At 46.8% G+C, this 24,669-nt stretch overlaps 1 protein-coding gene across 2 annotated transcripts; it reads right to left on the bottom strand.

The window, feature by feature from the left end:
* Positions 1-1,318: 1,318 nt before the first annotated feature.
* LOC123078294 (suppressor of mec-8 and unc-52 protein homolog 1) lies at positions 1,319-23,765 on the bottom strand. Of its 2 annotated transcripts, XM_044500752.1 has the most exons (16): positions 23,550-23,765; positions 23,196-23,274; positions 22,911-23,114; positions 22,772-22,820; positions 17,717-17,800; positions 17,512-17,615; positions 16,989-17,075; positions 16,861-16,914; positions 16,579-16,674; positions 16,018-16,145; positions 13,600-13,726; positions 13,405-13,464; positions 13,205-13,312; positions 1,802-1,902; positions 1,655-1,706; positions 1,319-1,563 (listed from the first exon to the last, which is right to left on the bottom strand). In XM_044500752.1, exons 1-16 carry the CDS (start codon positions 23,588-23,590, stop codon positions 1,465-1,467), a joined length of 1,473 nt encoding a protein of 490 aa, XP_044356687.1. In that variant the 5' UTR covers positions 23,591-23,765; the 3' UTR covers positions 1,319-1,464. The 2 variants fall into 2 exon arrangements, with proteins under 2 accessions (XP_044356687.1, XP_044356686.1); XM_044500751.1 differs by having other exon boundaries at positions 22,911-23,274.
* Positions 23,766-24,669: the final 904 nt, after the last annotated feature.

Genomic DNA, 24,669 nt, shown 5'->3' with positions numbered 1-24,669 from the left:
CGCCAGGATATGGTAGTTTAGAGACAGAGACGGCTGGCGTGGGGAAGAAGAAGAACAGAGGAACGCTCTGGGATTAGGGATACAGAGATTCAGTCATTACAATTCTGCCCCCTACACGCACACGCAACACTGCTATATGTAGCTACATTACAGGCCTCACAGGCCGGCCCACTGGCCACACTCTGCGCAAGGGACGGGCCTAGCCCAGGTCGTTGCACATAGCAAGACGAGCTTGCTCCACCGGCGGTGGAAGTCAAACTTTGGTAAGCTGCGGGAGGAAGAAGACCTGGAAGCTTAGGAAAGTTGCCGAGGAGGTCACGCTGTAGCGCGTGCACAACCAACCCCTCCCATAGGCCCTCGCTCGGCCACACGTACCAGTCGATGGCCAACTCACACAGTCTAGGAGGGGAGGGTTGCGCCGGCGATTGGTGGCGGTGGTCGTCGGGCAGGACAGGAGCTCGCATGCCTGCGTATCGCACAGCCAGACGCATGCGCAGCAGTATCAACGTCCGCGGGCGTGATTGGCTGCTTGCATGCGTGCTGGCTACCGCAGATGCCTGCATCCCGCCACGTGCGTGCTCGCTCGCCGGACACTGCATGAACAGCACTGCATGTAGGTGCGGCCTTGACTTCCGACGCGTGGTCGCCGCCCGAGCACGCCGCTGGCTCGCCTTCCCTTGGCCTCCACCTACAGCGCGCCGCTAACTAATGTCGCCGGCGTGCATGCACATAATGTGTTTGATGATATGTCGCATGCAGAGACTCTGGTTATTTTGCAGGAAAGGGGAAGGTGACACTGACACGTTTGGGGGTCCAAAATCCAATTAGTGCATCCCAGTTGTAGATGCTCCAAGGACACGCACGGCTGGTCGGGAAGGCAACCTGCATCCAGTCTTTTTCCCAGCATTCGAGTTGTTTGATTGTGCGCGGACGGCATGCAGTGTTGCAACAATGGGACACGTCAAAGCTACCCCAGCTTACTTTTCTATCCATAATATACAATGATACTAGTGGTTGAGGCCTGCCATTGCAGGCCTCTTGAGAGAAAGTTGTGCATGTATTTCTCGCTTTCAAAGAAAAAACCTTAACTTCATCTTAAAATTAAAAAGAAAACTTTCTCACAACACGTAACATCACATCCATCTCAAAAAGAAAAAATAAAAGCCAAAAAAACATTCTTAAAATGAAAAAGAAACAAAAGTCTCACTCTCATCTTTCAAAAATAATCTCCAAAAAAACTTTTCTCAAAAGAAAAAAAGTCTCAATTTCATCTTCAAAAAAAAAAAATCAAAAATGTTTTTGCCACGGCCAACCAGCATGCGGCAATTCTCCCGTAGCTTAATGAGTTTGATGATCAATCACTCCAACTGGTTTTATATATGCTACAGTACGAATATTACAAGAACCAAATGCATCCTCTAAAATACCACTCAGATTAATAAAACTGGAAATGAATGAATGTAATTAAGGCTTCCATATCTTCATCATACAATCTTCGGCATAGGTGGCAACCAAGTTTCTGTGAGGGTGGTGAGTAATGCCAATCACATCCTTGTCATGGACCTGAAATGGTGTCAAGGTGTTTTTTAGCATTTCAATAAAAATCAGTGTAACACAACCAGGTAAAGATTTCCATTTGAGAAATCCTACAAACCTTCATTAGATGCTCAAGTTTACCGGACTGTTGGCTAAAGCAATACATGTTCCTACAAGATAAGTAGAAAAACTCTGGATCATCATCAAGAAACTCGGAAGCAGCATGAATGAATGTAGCAATTAGTAATAAACATAATATCCTCACATGTCTTCACCAACACAATATATCCATTCTCCTTTTGGTGAAACTGAAGCTGCAACAAAATCCCCTCCTTCCCGTTTACCAGATGAGAAACTCTTTACAACCTACAACAAATTTTCAAGGCAAGAATAACCATAAGATAGAATTCATCATAACGCTCAACACTAAGGATAAATTTGGCAATGCATGTCCATTCTCCTTTTATCGTTTGACTAACCAGTTTTTTCCTATTTTGTGGCTACTTCTCCATATCAGATTATACAATAATAAATTCAACATTAGCACAGTTACACCGCAAACTGAGCCTAAATTACAATGCACTTCATTAGCGCCAGAACCACGAAACTCTTAGTCTCTAAGGGTCAAGAAAGATAACTTCCAAGGGTTCAAGAAAGATAATGTCAAGCCTTTGAGAAGACAAAGATCTACCTGATACTCTTAGAAAAATATAGGTGTATATTTCGTCCCTCAACTTAATCAGGTTGTGTAGGTTTCGCCCCTCGTCTTTTTTGAGGTGTAATTTTTAGCCTTAACTGTCAATAGCGGGTATTTTGGTACCTCAAGCGGCTACTCGGTGATCAAATCTGACCAGGACATAGCACCACGGGAGAAGGCAGATGTGATGAGAGACCATATCTCCATGCTCCTATTGTCGTACACACAGACGTCGGCGTCCAAGGACCTGGAGCCGTTCATCTCCTCGCAGTTGTTCCTTTCGATCAATGATATCACGGCTAGGGTGCGTGACATGCTGCCTGAAGAGGTTCAGCCTATGGTGATGCCCGAGGCCTGGGTCAAGCTGCACGGCATCCCCAAGAAACACCGCAGGGTGGAGTGCATCATGGAGGGGCTTAAGATGTTGGGTCGTCCGATTGTGGTCAACGAGCTCTCTCTCACTAGGTTGGGGCCTGTGAAAATGAAGCTTGCGTGTAAAGCGCCAGAGAAGCTCAACGGCGTCGTCGAAGTTTGGTTTAACCATGAGGGTTATCAGATCAAGGTGGAGCTCGGGCGCTTGCCCAAGCGCGGGGGCTGACGGTGGTGCTCAGGGGCCCGGCCCCTCGGACAAACAACCCCCAAACAATGCTGGCAAGTCAGGCCATTCCCTCCCCCCGGGCGGTAACAACAAGCATAGCGGTGGCGCTCCCGGAAAGGATAAAGATGCTGCTGGTGGGAACCATGGCGTCGCTGAGAATATCGATGTGGATATGGGGGTGCAGGAGGACGAGCTTGAGGACAGTATCCGGGACACGTCCATTGACACTGAAACATGGGACAAGTTGGGCGCTCCGAGAGGCGGGGCTCTGGTGGTGGCAACCCAAGATACGGCGGTGAGTGTTCCATCGCTGGCCCGCACCCTGGCTGGAGCTTTTGATGAGTATGGCTCCAACCTGTCACTGCCGGTCTCGGAGCTGGCCTCCAATCCAATGGTGGTGGAATCACCAAGGGGTAAGGAGGGGGGCGGGGGGGGGGGGTCCCTCATGCCCTGCGTTCTGAACGAGGGGTCCGACATGACGCCTGCATCTGGACGGTGCGGCTCGAGTGGCTCGGGCGGGCAGCCCAAGAAGACGGCGGGGAGGAAGCCGCTGTCCAAGGGGGCAGCCTCTCTGGCCCCTGAACCGGCGACGGTCCAGCGGGGCGAGCTCGGGGCGGCGGGGACAGGTGCCAAGGCCAAGCACTCCAAGGCAACTCCAGTGGTGCAGCGTGCGCCCAGCGTCCGGGCCAAGGCCAAGTTGGGCGACATGACGTCCATGGAAAGCGCCAAGCTCCGCCTCGCCGACAAGAACATGGAAGCCTCAGGTAACCCGCTGTCCTCTTTCAGGATTTTAAACGCCTTTTCGGATGAACACCTGGCTTCGATTTTGAGCAATAGTGGCGTTGCGGTGACGGTTAGTAACGGCTATATCATATCCCTTGTACGTGCACGCGAGGAGGCCCAGGCCGCGCTTGCCGAGGCTGCTGCTAGGTGTGCGGCAGCACCAGATGGGTCCATGGCACCAGTTGGGGCTGTTGCTGGACCTGTGCCCGATGGGGAAGCAGAGGAGAGGGAGGCCTCTGCTATTCCTTCTTCTAGCCATGCCCCGGCTAGGAAGCGCGTGGCAAAAGCGGTGAGCTCTAGAGGAGTTCGCCTTCGAAATCGTATTATTTAATGCGCTATATATTTTGGAATATTCGGGGCTGCGGTCATGTATGGCGTCGCACGCAGCTTAGAGAGTAGATGGCTAAAGAGCGTATCGATGTAGTGGCGTTGCAAGAGACGATTAAAGCAGACTTTACTTTCAGAGATCTACTTGCACTCGACCCGCTACAGCGTTTTGATTGGCAATGGGTGCCCTCCACCGGTCACTTGGGTGGCCTCTTAATGGGTTGTAATTGTGATGCATGTGATGTAACTGTGTGGGAGTGTGGTGTGTTCTTTATTGCTGCTACCATTCAACACCGTGTTTTCGGGCTGTCTGGGGTGATTGTATGTGTGTACGGCCCGGCGGACCATGCGAGATCAGCCGAGTTTCTGTACGAGCTCACAGATTTGGTTGGGGGCCAAACGAGCGGCCAACCTCCCTTTGATCGTGGGTGGGGATTTTAACTTGATCCGCTCGGGGGCGGACAAGAACAACAACAATGTTGACTGGGCGAGGATGTCCATGTTCAACAACGCGATTGCGGCAGCGACGCTGCGAGAAGCTGCGCGTACAGGAGCTAGGTATACCTGGACTAACAAGCAATTGCGACCTGTTCACAGCGTTCTCGACCGAGTTTTCTTCACACCTGAGTGGGAAGCTCTCTTTCCCCTTTGCTCCTTGGTGGCGGAGACACGGATAGGATCCGACCATCTCCCCCTCATTCTCTCCTCAGGAGAGGAATCCATTTGTCATAGCAGTAGGTTCTACTTCGAAACAGCATGGTTTGAGGCAGAGGGCTTCGAGCACATGATTAATGAGCGGTGGTCGCTCATTGTGTCGCATTTAGGGTACCAACGTGGCCCGGCGGAGTTCTGGACTGCCGCGGCTGCCATTCTGCGCGCTTATCTACGTGGATGGGGGGCTAACCACGGAAGTGAATCCAAGAAGGAGCGGGCTAGACTTGTAGAGGAGATTGCGGCGCTGGACATACAAGCCGGTACCCTTTTCCGAAAGCGAGTGGGCACATAGATATGCCCTTGAAAACCAAGTTCTCACTATTCTGAGAGTAGAAGAAGAATATTGGCGTCGTAGGGGCGGCGTGAAATGGGTGACTAAGGGAGATGCGAATACTAGCTATTTCCACACGTATGTGAATGGTCGAAAGCGTAAATGCTCTATTTTGCGCCTTAATTCGGATAATGGCCTCCTAGTATCCCAAAACGAAATTGCTAGTCACATCTATCATTTTTTCATTGGTCTGTTGGGAACGGCCGAGGAAAAAGTTTTGTGCCTACAGAGGGTGTCGCAGGCAGAGAACGACGGGTTGGCCTTGTCCTTCCTGCTGGAGGAGATTGACAAGGCGTTGACAGATATGAAGACGGACACGGCGCCGGGCCCCGATGGCTGGCCTGTGGAGTTCTTTAAAAAGTTTTGGCCCAGCCTTAAGCATATCTTCTATGCGTTAGTTAATGGCTTTGCGCTAGGAACGGTGGACCTGTCCGCCTTAACTACAGTGCTATCAGTCTTATCCCTAAGGTTAAGGGCGCGGACAATATTAAGCTGTTTAGCCCTATCACTCTTATTAACGTCCCGTTCAAGCTATGTGCTAAGGCGTACACCACACGTCTGGCACCAATTGCACAATGAGTGATCCTAAAAAGCCAAACCGCCTTTCTTAAGGGACGCAATAGTATAGAGGGGCCGATCGCGCTCCTTGAGATAGTTCATGAGATAGCGCACCAAGGGGAAGGGCGTAATGCTTAAGCTCGACTTCGAAAAAGCCTACAACCAAGTGAACTGGGAGTTTGTTCGGGAGGTTCTCCTCAAAAAGGGCTTTGAGGCAGGCTTTGTTCACCATATCATGCACCTCGTCAGCTGCGGACAGACGGCGGTTACGATTAACGGTGAGGTGGGCAAGTTCTTCCACAACAAAAGGGGCCTTCGCCAAGGTGACCCTAGCTCGCCGCTCATCTTCAATTTCATTGCGGACGCCCTGTCGGCAATGCTCGCCAAGGCCAGAGCGGCTGGGCACATCAAAGGGTTAGTGGCCCACCTCATTCCAGGAGGGGTGACCCACCTGCGATACGCAGACGACACGATGCTTCTCTTCAAGCATGATAACCATAGTATCGCATCGATCAAGTTGTTGTTGCTTGCTTTTGAACTCCTTTCCGGGCTTAAAATAAACTTTCTAAAAAGTGAGGTAATCACCATAGGGATGGGACAATTGCAAGCTTGGGGGCTTTCCGATGAAGTACCTCGGCCTTCCGATTTCCCATCGAAAACTTTCGATCTCCGAGTGGGAGCCACTCTATGGCAAGGTGGCTAATAGGGTTAGCCCGTGGCGAGGGAGGTTTATGTCTTTGGCGGTAGGCTGATTCTTACTAATTCTAGCCTCTCCTCCCTCCCATTTTTCACCATGGGAATGTTTCTTCTGGCGGGTGGGGTCCACTCGAAATTAGACACCCCTTGCTCCAGGTTCTTTTTGGAAGGAACTGGAATCAAACGGAAATATCACTTGGTCAAGTGGGCGGCGGTGTGTAGGCCAAAAAAAATCGGAGGCTTGGGGATTAACAATTCCAAGCTTATGAATGTAGCCCTTCTCACCAAGTGGTGGTGGCGCCTGGCCCAAAACGAGTCGGGGCTCTGGGCGGATCTCCTACGGGCAAAATACTTCCCGGATGGAAATCTGTTTAAGGCGACACCTTCGGGCTCGGCGTTTTAGAACGGGATCCAAGCGGTCCGACCGGCATTTTCGGTAGGGGCCCATTTTGATATTAATAACGGCATGTCCACTCGGTTTTGGCTAGATAACTGATTAGATGCAAGGCCGCTATGGCAATCCTACCCTCTGCTCTTCCAATTAGCCACGGACACTAACGTGATGGTGGGCGATGCCCTTAGTACCTCACCGCCGGCAATAAACTTTATGCGATCCCTCTCTTCGCTGGAAGCGACAAGCTGGGACGAGCTGGTGGCCAAAATCAGAAACAGACAACTCAGCTCAGGGGCTCATTTGGTCACCTGGGGCCTGTCCGCGTCCCATAAATTCTCGGTAAAACCCTTGTACTCCAAGTTGACGGAGGGAAACGCCTTGGACATAGCTAGGGGGCTTTGGAAGGCTGGTATACCACTCGAGATTAAGATCTTGTGGCAAATGTTTAAAAATCGTCTTCCGACGTCGGCTAATGTGGCCAAGCGTAATGGCCCATCTAATGGTTCTTGCGCTGTTTGTGGTTTACAGGAGGATGCGAACCACGTTTTCTTTCAATGCGCTTTAGCTAGGTTTGCTTGGAGCGCTGTTAGGGACGCGTTTCACCAGAACTGGAACCCAGCGTCGGGTTCGGATCTGCTAGCTCTACTACAAACCCAGAGGGGGTCTAGTGCATGGATCGTGTGGCGTTGCGTAGGGGCGCTTCTGTGGTCTGTTTGGACGACCTGGAACAAAATTACGATTGAAAAGAAATTCCATGCTTACCCCGCTGACGTTATTTTCAAATGTCATCTCTTCCTACAGATGTGGACACCGTTGGGGAAGCAACGTGATGCTGAGCGCATGAGGGAAACCATGGAGAAGATCAGCAACACTTTAACGCTTGCTCGTCAATCCATGTAGCTGGTCTTTACTTTTGGTGTCTTCAGTTTGCGCCGGGAGGAAGGACATGATGATTCAAGTGGAGACATATTTTGCGTTCCTTGCTTCCTGTATTTTGGACTTACCGTATTTCGTCTTTGCTGTCTTGTGTCATTTGAACTTAATGGTTTGTAAGGTTCGGAACCTATGTGGATGCTACCTTGTGGCTTTATTAATTTAAAGCCGGACCAGCACAAAATATTGGCTATCAAATTGCCATACCCACCTCTAAAAAAGTTGCCTACTTTTAGCAATTTTTGGCGTTGCAAACCAAGCATACGTTTTATCTTCCTATTTCTATTGGATTTGTGATGTCCTAAATATCCTGATAGATATCAGGGAAATATGCAACTTGTATTATCTGGAGGCTAAAGCCATCATATATACATGTACAGGGGGAGGCCAAAGGGCAGAATGCAAAAGGACACAATAAATATAACTCTACCCCCCCCCCCCCTTCAAACTCATGGTGGATCCACAACACTGACTTTGGAGAGGTAAAAACCATGTTGCGCTCTAGTCTGGGCCTTCATGAAGGAAGTCCGCCAGCTGTAACTCAGAACGCACATACTGAAGAGCAATAACATGGTCCTGCACATCAGCGCGCACAAAGAAAGCATTAACACCAATATGCTGGGTAAGCTCATGCTTCACGGGTCCCGCGCAATAATGATAGCACATGTACTGTCTGACAGGAGTGTAGTAGGTGTAGTGACAGAAACATCAAAATCCTCGAGTAACCACCGTAACCAAGTCATCTATGCCGTGAGAAGCCATAGCTCGCAACTCAGCCTCTGCACTTGAACCGGAAACGGCGGTCTGTTTCTTCGCCTACCAGGCAATGAGAGAACCACCAAGAAAGACACAGTAAGCAGAAAGAGAACGGCGATCCGAAGGATCACTAGCCAAGGTAGCATCTGAATAGGCTTGGAGCTATAACGTGCTAGAACGAGGAAAGAAGAGACGGTGAGAGATCGTGCCACGAAGATATCGTAGAACATGAAGAAGATGACCATAGTGAACCGAAGTGGGAGAAGAAACAAACTGACTCAGGATATGGACAGGATAGGAGATATCCAGACGAGTGACGGCGAGATAGACAAGACTCCCAACAAGATGACGATAATGAGTCGGGTCAGACAGGGCTCGCCATCAGAAGCACGAAGGTGAACATTAAGCTCCATAGGAGTCTCAACAGTGTTTCATCACTAAGAGCCGCACGAGTAAGAAGATCATGGATATACTTCTCTTGGGAAATAAAAAAGGCATCAGGGGTGGAGGAAAGCTCAATCCCAAGAAAGTAACAAAGAGGACCAAGATCAGACATAAGAAATTGTTTATTCAGACGGGCCTTGACAAAGGCAATATACTCAAGATCATCGCTAGTGATGATCATGTCATCAACATATAGGAGAAGAGTGCGACCACGAGCAGAAAGGTGGACAAACAGCGTTGGATCATGAGCACTAGGTGTAAAAATAGCTGCAATGACCACAGAGGCAAAACGCTCAAACCAAGCGCGGGAGGCTTGCTTAAGGCCATAGAGAGTGACGAAGACGACAAACCATGCCATCAGGAACTGAATACCCAGGTGGTGGCTGCATATAAACTTCCTCGCGCAACTCACCATTAAGGAAGGCATTCTTAACATCAAGCTGAGACACGGACCAATGGCGGATAGAGGCCACGGCGAGAAGTGTGCGGACAATGGTCATATGGGCCACAGGAGCAAAAGTCTCATCGTAATCACGACCATGCTCCTGCTGAAGGCCACGAGCCACAAGACGAGCTTTATAACGCTCAAGAGAACCATCAGAGCGAGTCTTAATCCTATAGACCCACTTTACAAGTGATGGGATGAACATGGGGAGAAAGAGAAACCATATCCCACGTGCCAGTGCGCTCAAGTGCAGCAATCTCCTCTGCCATCACAAACTTCCATTCAGGATGAACAACATCATCGCGATAAGTGGTAGGCTCAAGTATAGCCGAAGAACCATATCAGGAAGGAGAATAGCGGCCAGTAGGAGGACAAGGCCGAGCCCGAAGACCATAAGTCAGTTGAGAAGAGGAAGACGACACACCAGAAGTAGATGGCACATTAGTGGACGCATCCACAACACGTGAACGCGAGTGGAACGGAAAGGAAAAGAGGGACGAGTAGGAACCACCGGAGGTGGAGAAGGGAAGACATCGATGTTGACAGGGAAGGCATCGTTGATGAATGTGGAGACGGGGAAGGAATCGGTGATGAAGGTGGAGACGGGGAAGGTATCAGTAATGAAGGTGGAGAGTCATGCGCAATGGAGAAGAATCTGTGGGAGAGGATGGCGACATATCTGCAACAACGGGGGAAGGAGGGGTAGGGATATGGGGCATAGAGGGAGGTGTATCAGGAAACGTGAGAACCATCAGAGCAAGTCTTAATCTTATAGACCCACTTACACGTGATGGGACGAACACGAGGAGGAAGAGAAACCAGATCCCACGTGCCGGTGCGCTCAAGGGCAGCAATCTCCTCTGCCATCGCAAACTGCCATTCAGGATGAACAACAGCATCTCGATAAGAAGTCGACTCAAGAACAGTCAAAAGACCATAGCGAGAAAGAGAATATCGGTCAGTGGGCGGACAAGGCCGAGAACGAAGACCATAAGAGGAAGATGACACATCAGTAGACTTATCCACCACACGTAGACAACGAGTATAATGGAAAGGAAAGGAGGGAAGAGGTGGAATCATTGGAGGTGGAGATGGGGAATGTATCGATGATGAAGGTGGAGAAGGGGAAGGTATCGGTGATGAAGGTGGAGGGTCATGCGATGAAGGAGGAGAAAAAATCGTAGGAGGACGGTGTCAGATCTGCAATCGCGGAACGAGGAGTAGGAATACTGGGCACAGAGGGAGGTCTATCCGGAAACGTAAGAAAAGAGATGTCCTCCATGGAAAAGGCCGAGGAGGATGGACGCGGGTAGAAGGGACGAGACTCATCAAAGGTCACATCCCGGGAAATACACATCCGACGACCAGCAGGATCCCAACACCGCTAGCCCTTATGCTCATCATTGTATCTGAGAAAGACACACTCAACAGGCTGACCAGTTAGTTTGGTGCGTTCACGAGGAGCAAGCAAAACATAGCAAACGCAGCAAAACAAAAGAATCGTCGAATAATCAGGAGAACGACCAGAAAGGTGCTCGAGAGGAATACCACCCTGTAGAGCAGCAAATGGTTGAATGTTAATGAGATAGGTGGAAGTGGTAACGGCCTCAGCCTAGAAGTGAGGCGGAAGAGAGGCGGCGATCATCATCGCACGCACCGTCTCAAGAAGGTGACGATGCTTGCGCTCAACCACACCATTCTGAGCATGAGCACCACGACAAGAGAACTGAGGAAGAGTGCCTTGCTCAGCAAGGAATCCTCACAGCACATGGGAAATATACTCACTAGCTGAATCTGCGCGAAAAACACAAAGAGTAGAAAACTGGGTATGAACCATGGCAACAAATTTTTTTATATAGATAAGACCTCACTACGAGAAGACATGAAATAGATCCAAGTGTACCGAGAAAAATCGTCTATAAAGATAATATAGTAGCGATGACCCCCTTTCAAAGCGAAGGGAGCCGGACCCTAAACATCAGAGTGAACGAGATCAAAAGGGCGCTCGGATACTGACTCACTGTGAGGATAGGGTAGCTGAATCTGCTTACCAAGTCTACAACCCAGACAATCCAACGAAGCGTTACCAGAGACAGACCCTAGAACACCGCGATTAACCAAAGACAAGAGACGAGAACCACATAAATGGCCAAGACGATGATGCCACTGCTGACTGGTAAATGCAGTAGCAGGGGCTGCGAGACTGGCGGCGGGGGCAACGGATGGAAGTCGAAGCCAGTCAAGCTCCCAGAGACCATCGGAGCGTCGAGGGTCAGCACCAAGCAGAGAACCCGTGCGACGATTCTGAACAGAACATGAATCAAAGTCAAGAATGACCCTACAATAGAGTCAACAATCTGACCACATGATATGAGCTGCATGGTAAGTCGAGGAGCATGAGCGACAGAGGGAACATGAAATGAAGAAGTGCTAAGAGTACCTCGACTAGCTACAGGGAGGGGAGTGCCGTCAACAGTAAGAACAGGTCGAACGGAGGTCAAAGTAGAAGAATCATAAGTCATATGAAAAGACGCTCCAATATCAAGAATCCATGGGGATGTACCTGAATGGTTTCTCAATGCTAGAAAAGTCAGTCACGAAACTTGCAGAACCAGTCGGTGAAGAATCCCAAGCAGCAAGCAGGCATCGCAGCTACGCAATCTCACGCGCAGACAGAGACACAATAGAAGATGTCGAAGTACAAACACCTGATGTCGATGACCAGTCGCCACCACCCATGGAAGCCGTGTGTAGAATCAACCGAGAGTAGTTAGTCGACATAGTGCCGCATGTGGAAGCCACTGGGGGAGTCGGCATAGAGCGGTCACCGCCGCATGCGGAAGCCGCGAGAGGAGTCGACGTAGAGCAGGCACCACCACCGCGGGCAGAAGCCGCAAGAAGAGTCGACGAATAGCGACCAGCACAGTCTGCTGAAGATGCCGTAGGGGACAACGTCACAACGGACGAGTACCAAGCACCGACCGACGTCACATGTGCGAGACGGGATCAATATAGGGAACACCATCGGAAGTCGGCGGGCAGTGACGGAGATGCAGGCCCGATGGAAACATCGTATCAGTTTACTCTCTCTTCTTTTTACTCTCTCAACCGATCTATCTAAATCAGGTCAACCACCCACACATGCAGAGGCACACGCACGTTTGCCACAACACCGCCCACAAACCGCAAGTATCCGAGGAGCACTGGCCTCGAGACGACGACGGCCGGGACAGCGGACTGGACTCAGGCGGCGGCAGCCAGGCCTGGAGGAGGCGGGGCGACGGCGGCCTAACCTGGAGGAGGCGGAGCGGCGGCGGCCGGGCCTGGGAGGCGGGGCGGCAGCGGCCTGGCCTGGGAGCCGAGGCGGCGGCCTAGAATCAACGACCGGGACGGAGATGCGGACCTCCGATACCAGATCGAGAATGATTTTGCAGACGCCGAATTCCTTGGGCGATGGGATGTTGACCAGGCAGGCGGAGGGCAGCGGCAGCAAGGTAATACAGGAGGAAGCAGCGGACTAGGTACGGGCTGCCAGACCCGGCCACTTAGATCTGGACAGGGAGAAGCCTCTTCGATCTGGACGGGGAGACCAGAGAAGGGGAACCGACTTCCTGAGGAGCGAGGACAGCCAGGGCAGTGTGGCCAAGCCGGAGAGAATCGGAGAAGTTCAGCAGGCCAGAAAGAAGACAGCGGCAGCAGCAGTACTAGATGGATCCAGCACGAGTTGCAATCGTGCAAAAAAAAAGAACCTAAGCTCGATACATTTCAGGGAAATATGCAACTTGTATTATCCAGAGGCTAAAGCCATTATATATACATGTACAGGGGGAGGCTCCATACCATGTCAGTATGCTCCACTGAAATACTTAATTTTTCGAAAAGAAAAAAAGAACCTAAGCTCGATACCATGTCAGTATGCTCCACTGAAATACTTAATTTTTCAAAAAAAAGGCACTTGAAAAACATGATGGGATGTGAAGGTAACAGTATACCTGTCCTTGTAAAGTCATGATGTATATTGAAGAAGTCTTATTGCAGACAACAATGTGATCACTATTCTTTGGAAACAAATGGACAGAGTTAACAGATGCATCTCCTCCCTGGAAATTTAAGAATACATATGGATAAGAAAAAGCATGGCTGAAAGCCTGTGTTATGGAAGGAGTCCGGCAATGTGAAAAATAATGATTACCCTCAGAGGAGGAGGAGGCTTGAATGATTGCAAACAGTCTGCTGTTTTCACATCCCATACCTACATCGAGAAATCATAAATGATGCGCATACAATTGTCTACCATACAGAACAATAGATGTGGGAAATTAATGAATTAATAAATAATAGTTCTCATCGGAACAGAAGTTCAAATGCTGATACACAAGATCTGCACCTTAACAGTACAGTCACTGGAAGCTGTGATAACACGGGTGCCATCAGTAGAAAAGATGGCATAGTTCACGTAGGAGTCGTGACCGCGAAATTCTTTTAGCATCTTCCCAGACTTAAGGCCATGGATTCTGCAGAAATGAAGAGAATAACCCTGTAATTATTTTTAGGGGCTAAAGCAGAAACAGGATAGGCACGGAATATATAAGACCGAAACTATGAACACAGCAGCAGCAAAAGAGAAGAAATGCATCATAATGCAGGATGTTGCAGAATCAAACACAATTCAGTATGCAATTCATGGTTCAGATTTGTGGTGCTTGCACAGGTTGTTTTCCCACTCAAAACAGGGAAAATTTCACCAACTACTCAATACATTTAAGTTCTGGTTTATTCTTTTGTTAAGTCTGATTTATATAACTTTGTTAACATAGAGGGAGAGGAAGGCTGTAAACATAATTTCGTAAACCATCCACACTGAACGTTAAAAAACAACAACAACAACAACAACAACAACAACAAAGCCTTTAGTCCCAAACAAGTTGGGGTAGGCAAGAGGTGAAACCCATAAGACCTCGTGACCAACTCATGGCTCTAGCACATGGATAGCAAGCTTCCACGCACCCCTGTCATAGCTAGTTCTTTGGTGATACTCCAATCCTTCATGTCTCTCTTAACGGACTCCTCCTATGTCAAATTCAATCTACCCCGACCTCTCTTGACATTCTCCGCACGCTTTAGCCATCCGCTATGCACTGGAGCTTCTGGAGGCCTGCGCTGAATATGCCCAAACCATCTCAGACGATGTTGGACAAGCTTCTCTTCAATTGGTGCTACCCCAACTCTATCTCGTATATCATCATTCCGGACTCGATCCTTCCTCGCGTGGCCACACATCCATCTCAACATACGTATCTCCGTCACACCTAACTATTGAACATGTCGCCTTTTAGTCGGCCAACACTCAGCGCCATACAACATTGCGGGTCGAACCGCCATCCTGTAGAACTTGCCTTTTAGCTTTTGTGGCACTCTTGTCACAGAGAATGCCAGAAGCTTGGCGCCACTTCATCCATCTGGCTTTGATTCGATGGTTCACATCTTCATCAATGCCCCCATCCTCCTGCAGCATTGACCCCAAATATCAAAAGGTGTCCTTCTAAGGCACCACCTGCCCATCAAGGCTAACCACCTCCTCCTCACACCTAGTAGTACTGAAACCGCACATCATGTACTCGGTTTTAGTTCTACTAAGCCTAAACCCTTTCGATTCCAAGGTTTGTCTCCATAACTCTTAACTTCCTATTTACCCCCGTCCGACTATCGTCAACTAGCACCACATCATCCGCAAAGAGCATACACCATGGGATATCTCCTTGTATATCCATTGTGACCTCATCCATCACCAAGGCAAAAAGATAAGGGCTCAAAGCTGACCCCTGATGCAGTCCTATCTTAATCGGGAAGTCATCAGTGTCGACATCACTTGTTCGATGTCCTTGATGAGGGTAATGTACTTTGCTGGGACTTTGTGTTTCTCCAAGGCCCACCACATGACATTCCGTTGTATCTTATCATAGGCCTTCTCCAAGTCAATGAACACCATATGCAAGTCCTTCTTTTGCTCCCTGTATCTCTCCATAAGTTGTCGTACCAAGAAAATGGCTTCCATGGTCGACCTCCCAGGCATGAAACCAAACTGATTTTTGGTCACGCTTGTCATTCTTCTTAAGCGATGCTCCATAACTCTCTCCCATAGCTTCATTGTATGGCTCATCAGCCAAATTCCACGGTAATTAGTACAACTCTAAACATCCCCCTTGTTCTTGAAGATTGGTACTAATATACTCTGTCTCCATTCTTCTGGCATCTTGTTTGCCTGAAAATTGAGGTTGAAAAGTTTGGTTAGCCATACTATCGCTATGTCCCCGAGGCCTTTCAATACCTCAATGGGGATACAATCAGGGCCCATCGTCTTGCCTCCTTTCATCCTTTTCCATTCCCACTTTAGACAAGAAAACTATGCACTGAGAAAAGGCAGTTTTGTTTCCCCCAGTTCAGGAAACAATCCATAATTTTATTTTGACTAATTCTCAAATGGATCAAATATTTCAATGATATGCAATTTAGCCATGAATACTGTGCGCAAACTAAACATCTTTTAACTGGACTATCTTAAAGAGACTGAAAAGAGAGCGCCCATATGAGAATAACAGAAGTGGTTAACGGGACAGCTGCACTATGTTACGAGTCCTCAAACACAAGGATGGACAAAAGCACAAGGATTTCCCAAATAATGCAACACTAGCTCACCACATGCAAAATATAATCTTTGACGATGCTTTGTCATGAGAACATAATAAGTGAAAAGCAAATAAGTATATATCCATTGTGAATTCAAATTGGTGGTATTGTAAGAAACCTCGCAGTAGTGTCAAAAGAGGTACTCAGTATCTGAGTTCCATCACGTGAAAATGTAACACTTGTAACACCTTTCGCGTGTGAACGCTCGAGGCGTCGCAAGCACTGGCCAGTTCGTATACGCCAAACCTGAAAATCAGTGAAAAGAAACAGTTAAATACGGCAATGCAATTCTTCTCACAAACAGACTGAATGGCTGGTGAAATAATGACCCATAATGAAGGTCTAAGAAATTAGTTGGCCGCGTGTATTGACTAATGATGTACTTTTACCAACTGATGATTGTATGGTCGAACATGATTAGATGACCAATGATACCATGCATAAATGTACTCAATATGACTGCACTCCACAGGAGGAAGAAAAAATATAGCAATTAACACATGCCGGCACGTTAATCAATCAGAACTGTAAAGAGGTCAGGCTTTGTCTCTGAGCAAACACACTTACAAGCAGTTCACATGACTACAAACACCGTGACCACTCGGAACAGTGAACTTGCAATAAATATTGCCAAGGGAGAGGGGGTGTGGGGGGATGGGGGAGAGAACAGTGAGAGTACCTTAATTTTTCCATCCTGTGATCCAGATGCCAGCATCTCAGAATCTCTACTAAAATCAACACAGAGCACAGCATCCTCGTGCATCATAAAGCTTTCCTGGAAAGTATTTTCAAACAAACGTTATGCAGAACCTAACAATCTTGTCAGTATCTAAATCAAATAACACAACTTATTGATGTCCCTCAAAAGCTATTAATCTTGAATAGCTTGGCTACATGCACAATTACAGGGTTCATGTAAATTCCATGTTAAAGGCGAAAAGCTCCAATGCTAGGGCCTTACATCGGCTTGATATTGAAGATCCTTTTTCAGCTTGCCGCTGACATAATCCCAGACCTGAAAATGTTAATGAAATTTAGCCATGTACGACAAAAGAGCTAACCTGTAAAACACACTAGCAACCAACTTACTTCGATGATTCCATCCACTGAGCATGAAACAAGGTACTGGCCATCGGGTGAGAATCGAGCACACTCAGGGTGGGTTTTCTTCCCGAACTGAAATAAAAAACAAAATGTCGAGTTGTAACCATGAGGAAAAGCCTGAGAACAGCAATTCTCCAGGCAGTCATGTGTTTCTATATCCTCCTTTCAGCATGGAAGTGAAGATGGTAGAATCCTTAACTACATCTTAAAGCATGTTGACATGTCCTAGTGTGTTTTGTATCGATATTTTCCAAAGAATTTTGGGACCACCATAATGTCCCAATGAAAGTCACATGCAATTAAGCCAACGCAAAAAATATCATTAATTAGTTGTGTCAATATTCTTCTGCTGTCAACTTAAGTAAGAAATCATCATTTTAGGCTTCTGAAAGTCATTGATATCAATTATCAAATATGTTTATCAATAATTTATCTTCTGCAGTTTCCAAAAATCCGGCGTGTACATGAAAAAGCCAATGTAAGCTCGCTGATACAGCCACAAGATAACCTTTATTTGATGTGACAAAGTAGTAGGATATGCCTCTTCTTCGTCTTGCTTCATTGCAGCGGTTCCTCTGAACAAATCAAACTGTGTGCCAGGGGGTAACAAACCTATGCAAGAGGAACGAAAAAGGAGCTAGGATGAGTTCGCAATTGGCAATGCGGGGATCATCACAGTATCACAGGTTAAAAACGTGCAACCAAGAGAGTACCTTGGTGCTGTTGCCATTTCAAAGCCTGGGTAATCAGTGCCATTAGCCGAGCTGGTGGGACTACTGAAACTTCAGAAGCGATTGCTGACATCGGCAAGGCAGGTGAAGCATTAGTATTGAGGATCAGAAAGGCAGAACTTCAATTGCGGCTATTATTGCAAAAGTAGGACACATGTCTATGAGCATTGCACAACTTTAAATCATCAATTAATAAGTCCCTCGTATTCAACAGCACATGGAACAATAAAACTTATAATTTTAAAAAATGTTCAACAAAAATATTCCCTCCATTGCTCCGTTCCAAAATATAAGGTGTGTTATTGGAAAAGTCAAACTTCTCTACGTTTGACCAATCTTATCTAATAATAATAATAAAGCACGGATTGAGTCTGTCGGGTTCACCATCGCGCCGTTTTACAAAAGGTCCCTGTCGCTTTTGATAATTAACCCGTGCTACAGTACTGAAGTGGTAAACAGAGGAAAAACGTTTCGTGTGTTTGGGCTTGGGACTCGCTTGGCCTTCAGGGAAAAAATTAGCATGGCAGCCTGTCCTCTCCTCTGCGTATGCACAACAGCACGGGTCCTTCCTGGGACGGCACGGCACCGCCGCCATGAATCCCGCCGCCACGCGCGGCCGGTCTACCTCTCCACCTACCCTCCAGCAGCGCCGCTGTTGCCCTGTTCTTCCCCTCCTCACCCACCCCAACTCATCACCCCTAGCCTCCTTCGCCTCAAGGCGGACGTCTCCGATTTGCATAGGATTCCATGGCGTGTTCACGCCGCCACGCGCAGTCGGTCTTCCTCTCCAGCTACCCTCCAGCAGTGTCGTCGTTGCCCTGCTCTTCCCCTCCTCCCCCGCCCCAACTCCTCACCCCCACCCTCCTCCGCCTCAGAGGTGGACGTCTCCAATTTGGAGCTCAAGTACTGCCTCCCCGGCACCTCCATCCCCATGTACGTCCTCCCGTCAGGTGTGTACAAATTTAAGATCTAGAATTAAAGGATTCTAAGGTTGAATAGAAGGAGGAACAGAAAGAATGGGTAGCAATTTGTTCGGGGATTTCATTTTTTGTACCAACCTCTGAGATCCCCTTCTCTGCCATGGGTTTGGATGCTTGCAGATTTGGATTGGGGTGCAACAGAGATGAGGAAGGACAAAGCACGAACAGGTCAAGTGAGAGAACGGATATGAACACCACAACCCTCTCAGGTGGGATTGCCATATTCTATGCTCATATTCAAAGTATCATCTAATGTTTGGCCAAAGGCTCCATATATAATTTGATCTTGGATTTCTAGATCGCTAACCACATGTGCCATTTGATTTCAGAGTATCTATTAATTTTTCCTGTTCTTCAGATCATTGAGAGGTAGTTTGGTTTGCCATGGTTTTTGCAGGGAACGTTGGCTGATCAGGATACCCAATTCTCAAACAAGCATCCTGAGATGCTCTAGATATGGAAGTTCACCCCCAAGCTCGACCAACAAGTTTTTTGGTTCATGTTCAATGGGAGGTGAAGAGTGTCGAGCGGGTATTGATGCAGGTCCAAGGTAAACTCTATTTTGCTTCTTTTATTGTGTTTAGATAAACATGTCAAAGGTGCAGATGGACATGATGAAGCCATGAATTGTCACACAGGTCACTGAGCTTCTTGGGTTTGACAAACTACCTAACTGCTATTAACCTGAATTTAGTTTCATCTGAACTAAGAGGACCACATGTGCTTCTCTAACAAAGAATTACTCATTTGTTGTTCTTTTGCACTGTTGATTTTTGTTCAAATTGGTGTGAATGCGACCTCTTTGTCATGTTAGATAAGCCTTTCTGTATCACATGGATGTGACCTGTAGTATGGTGTACAAAAGTGATGAAAGGTATTCGTTGGAATTAAATTTCTGCAGCTGTACTTCTGTGTCATCTCCCTCATGTAGATATATATGTATATATACTACTCCCTCCGTTCGGAATTACTTGTCTCGGAAATGGATGTATCTAGAACTAAAATATGTCTAGATACATCCATTTCTGCGACAAGTAATTCCGAACGGAGGGAGTAGCAGACTAGCACATAAATTATTTACATCAAAACTGAGACGTATCTATTTATGATGAAGGCATTTTTTTTCTTTATATTCAGCAGAACCTCTTGCTGCTATAAAGAAAGTAGAAACATGGTTGATAAATAATCAGATTGTTCTGCCCATTTTTCATTTCACAATCCATTACAACTGCTATGTCCTTGCAATCATACCATTACACATGAAGCTTCCTAGATCTGGAACCCAACCAAAGAACAATCAAGTTTGATTCGTGCTCTTATTGGGCCTCGCTGCGACGCTGATGTTTTTGGGCCAAGTTGTGCAGAATCTACTCATGCTTATAAAACAAGTTTGTTAACAGATTAAATAGTCCCACCTTGCTTCTTACACCTAATTCCATCAAGTTAAAAAAAACTAATTCTATCAATTTATATATGCCTGTAAGTATGAGAATTAACAAGCAGCCTGAGAATAAACTAACGGAGGGTGAGCTGTGTTTAGGAAAAAGTATCACCCGGTTGGCGTAATAAATAAAAGGAGTTGGGGATTGTTGGCTGCGAAACGAAAAATCTTGGCAGGCCTAAATAAAAGGGGTCGTGGGCTGCGAATCAAAAAACCCCGGTTAGTATAAATAAAGGAAATTGTGGGCTCTGAAGCGAAAAATTCCAGTTGACATAAATAAAGGGGATTGTGGGCTACGAAACGAATATCTCAATTGAGCAGGATTGTTGTATGCTAAACGAAAAATAAAAGCGACTGTGGTCTGTGAAACGAAAAATAAGCAAAGGCCTCCCAGTTGGCATAAATAAACGGGCACTGGTTGAACAACTTCAGTATTTTATACTAATGCTATTTTCATTTAAAGGCTGAATTTTGTCACCCCGTTGCAACGCACATATGTCCTAGAATATATTTGGAAGGCAGAGTTCATGAAAACAAATGTCAGTCCTTTTTTTTCTTCTGAAAAGCTCTCTTCATTCTTTTTCACGTCTATTCTTATTGCTTGAGAATTGTTGCAGTCCGTACCATGTATCCACCGTTTCCTAAGGAGAGTGTTCCTATGCTAAAAGCTGTTGTTTTGTCCTCGCAGATATTTGTTCTATGGGATTTGTGCGGTCTAAATAGTACTGTATTTAGTTTTCTGAAAGGATGCAAAAGCAATACTGGGCTTCCTGTGCATACTGATTGCTAAAGGATGCAATAGTATTTGTGTGGTGGGGAAGTGTCATTCCCTCTGTTTACCGATTGGCCTCACCCTCTTAAGAGATCTAACCCTTGTCACCGTAAGGAAAAAGCAAAGAGTATTATGACGCCATAAAGTTTGAATTCAGATAAGTATATGCTGAAGAACACCAGAATTAGTCTTCATGAACCATCGTCGCCTTGTTGATGATGCTTCACATATAAGTTTTCTGGTCCTTTGACAAGGTCTTCTAATTATTCAGAAGCGATGTCAAATGGTACGTACCATTTTTAATTTTAATTTTCTTGATGAATTGTTAAGTTGAGAACGGATGCTTGCATTTCCATTTGGGAAAAAGAGAGGAGAAAGTGATGGATTGGAGCTTTCACGGAACATTATTACTGTCTAGAAAATTCATGGCAACAGGCATATAAATCTTTTTGAAGTAAATTCTTTTGTAACTCTCAGTCTCAGTACTACCTTGTCGATTGATACTTAGAGGACCAGAGGGAAAAATCCAAAGCAAAGCCCTACACATGCAGCCCCTGCCCAAAAGGAGCAACTGCATTTTGTCTATAATGCATGTTTGACTGAAATTCCTGTTTCTATTTTTTGCAGAGCGCTCACAAATTAAACAATCTATGAAATGGCTAGAAGGGACCGGATATCCTACTTGGTATATGGTTTTAGAAGCGACTTAGGCTCCAGCTTGCTGTGAATTTTATGATTTATCACTGCTATACTGTTAACTACTTAACTCGATACTGAAACATTGGAGCCATAGTATTTGCAGTGGAATTCCGAACAGGCTTCAACAATTCAGTAAAGGCCTATGAAACATCTATGACTTCACTAGAGAGTGGATTTGCACTCGAGGAGCAACTCGAGCAGCTTTGCGCACATGCCTAGACCTACTTTCCTGTCGGTGTTGTTCATATGTGTGTTGTTCTGTATCATTCTTTACCTCTAGCGTGTGATTGAAATCCATTTTCAAACTTTTTCTAATAGATGCTCATTGAGCTTATTTTCATGTAAAAGCGCATGTAAATTCTCAGCAAAAACAAGAAAGTGTGGTGTGCCCGACCTTCTCCCAGTCCAACCTTGACCAGGAAGCATGTCAAACAAAAACGAAAATCTTTACACCAGCATCAAGCCCCTAGAAATAGTCTATCACCTGTATCTTTGCGTATCACTGAGACGGAGCCAGAAGACAGTTTTTTTTATCAGTTTAGGTGTCAACTCCTTGTGACAGGTATATGTGAGTATCATTGTTGTGTAGAGATAGAAATATTCAGATTACCAAAACAAGAACACGAGGCACATCATTTTGCTTCTAACCTTACGCAATTAAGGGAATTTCTTTCTTTCTTTAAACATCACCTGATTTTCTCTCTTTGTTTCGAGAATATGGTCCTTGGTTCTTTTGATTATATTAAATGTTGTTTTGCTACTTGCAAAGTTGTTTAAGTGGTGAATTGTTTTTCAGGTTTCTAAGCATTTTTCTTTTGTACACGTTGCAACGCACGGGCCTTTGTGCTAGTAGAGAAAATATCAATATCCACAATACAGCATAATTAAGTTCATCATGATATATAATTTATATTTTATTTATTTGGTACTGTAGATATTGATATATTTCTCTACTGAAGTTGGTAAAACATAGAAACGTTTGACTTTTTGAAAAAAATCAGTACACCTTATATTTTGGAACACAGGAATTATGTTACATTCTGAAAGTGTAGCATATCTCAGAATCAAGAAGCACTCAAACTTCTCTACTAAGTATGAGAATCATTAACATATATGCCTCAAGAAAAGACAATCAGCAGCCTAACCTTGGGCAATCTGCGCACGTCGCTTTTCCTTGGTAGATTCTTGGTAAGCCTGTTGGCAGAGTGACATCCCAGCATTTCACAGTTAAGAACAATAGCACAACAAATTAACAATAACTAAATAGCAAAGCAGGCTACCAACCTCATTCGGGTCAAAGTATGTCCGGACAAGGAGGTGCTCTAGTCGGAGGTATCGTTCGGGTTCCTCCTGTTTCATGACCCCCATCACCTGTGTCTGGCGAAGGATTGCACGGGCCGTGTCAAGCTCACGGAGCTCTGCCATCTCCAGCACAATCTGCTCGTAGAGGTCCTCAAGCTTCTTGCGCGGCAGCTTCAGCTGGGCAACCTGCGGCAGCACGGCATCCCAGCGCCCAGCATTAATGTCGGCGATGAAGGTGTCCATGCTGTCCACCGTGTTGAGCGAGACCTGGCACTCGTTCTGCAGGGTCTGGAACGTCTGATGAAGCGAGTTTTCCTTGCAGAACTGCAGCATTATCTTCACCACGCTGCATCAATGGATGCAAGAAACAAATCAAACCCCAGCTTTCCAGATTTTCCTCTTCAAAATAAGTTACTAGTATAGATTTAGCAAACATCATGGAAATCACAATCTCCCGCTTCACTGTGTAAGCCGCAGATGGGCTGCAGAAACATTAAGCACTAGAGGGGTTCGTGTGAGAATGGGCGGATTCAAGAAAAGGCGCGTAGGGTTTAGGGTTCTTTGGTTGCCTTCGTTGCCGTAAGGTGTAGGGCACGAAAAGAAAGAAGGGTTTGTACGTACTCGCGAGCCTCGATCTCTAGGGTGGACGTCGAAGACGCCATCTGCGGCTCCTGCGGGTGGCAGCACGCGGGCACCAAGTCTGAGGCGGCGGCCGGAGAAGAACGGGAGGAGGTGGCGGTGGCGATGGCGGAGGAGAGGACAGGGATTGTGGTTTTTTTTTGGAGACAAGACAGGGATTGTGGTTGTAGGCCAAAGCTCGATAGCGAGGAGAGTCTACTTGCTGGGCCTCGTGAATATTACTTTGGCCCATGATGAGTCTATACATCAAGACAGAATTGGACTTGAGGGCAAAAAACACATATTTAACCTGAGGATGAAATCACGAGCAGACACAAAACAAGTTACGGGAAAACGAGAAAAAACTCGCCCTCTCGGGGGCTCCCGCGACCGCCCCGGCGACCTCGCAGCGACGGAAATCCTGGCGGCCTAGATGGCGGCCCCATCGACGGCGGCTCCGCCGGATAAGGGGGCGTCGCCTCCTGGAGATGGCCCTATCGGGGGCGTCTTCAGCGGTCAGGAGTGGAAGGCCTTTCGGGAAAGATCGAGGAGGTTAATCAAGATGGCGAAAAATCGGGAAAGATGCCTCAAGCATTCAAGGAGAAGAGTGAAGGATTTGTGCCGTAAATTGGCAGGTGAGATATCCTCTGATTCGCACGAGGAAGGTCCGGCTGGGCCCAATTTCGCTATAGAAACTGCTGATCTGGTGACTCGGGATTTGGGGAAAAATTTCGAGGTGGTCTTTAATCCTGAATATTTGGTAGTTTCTTTCTCTAGTTTGGAAAGTAAGGAGAGGAATCAGTGGGGATCATATAGGGGAATAGCGAATTTTTTGGCAGGTGGGATTCCGCCGACATCTTGTGAGGATAATAGGATAGAATTCAGAGGCTCCATGAGTGTTTCAGAGGGCGAGATTTCTGCTTGGGATTCACAGGCAATTCATGCAGTTTTGCTAGTTAATTTATCCATTCCAGGTTTTAGTACGAGTTTTCAGCGGGATTTGTTTGTGATCTCGTTCTTGGATCCAACTTTGCCCGTTTGTGAATCATTTGAGGGAAAGGGAGTTTTACTCGCTGGAGTTATTAGGAAACTGCTCATTCATGGCCTTTTACTCGTGATTAAT

The sequence above is a fragment of the Triticum aestivum genome, chromosome 3D, assembly GCF_018294505.1.
Source record: "Triticum aestivum cultivar Chinese Spring chromosome 3D, IWGSC CS RefSeq v2.1, whole genome shotgun sequence".
NCBI lineage: Eukaryota > Viridiplantae > Streptophyta > Magnoliopsida > Poales > Poaceae > Triticum > Triticum aestivum.
Note: the sequence above shows the minus strand (reverse complement) of the source record. Positions and strands in the feature narration are given on the sequence as shown.

What these genes read in the sequence shown, in the direction of transcription:
- LOC123078294 (XM_044500751.1), bottom strand. Translation starts at nt 23,590, where the DNA reads ATGGCGTCTTCGACGTCCACCCTAGAGATCGAGGCTCGCGA. An exon ending in ATCTTCAATATCAAGCCGAT is followed by an intron (nt 16,675 to 16,860) that starts GTAAGGCCCTAG and finishes AATACTTTCCAG; the next exon opens with GAAAGCTTTATGATGCACGA. An exon ending in TCATGACTTTACAAGGACAG is followed by an intron (nt 1,903 to 13,204) that starts GTATACTGTTAC and finishes AATTTGTTGTAG; the next exon opens with GTTGTAAAGAGTTTCTCATC.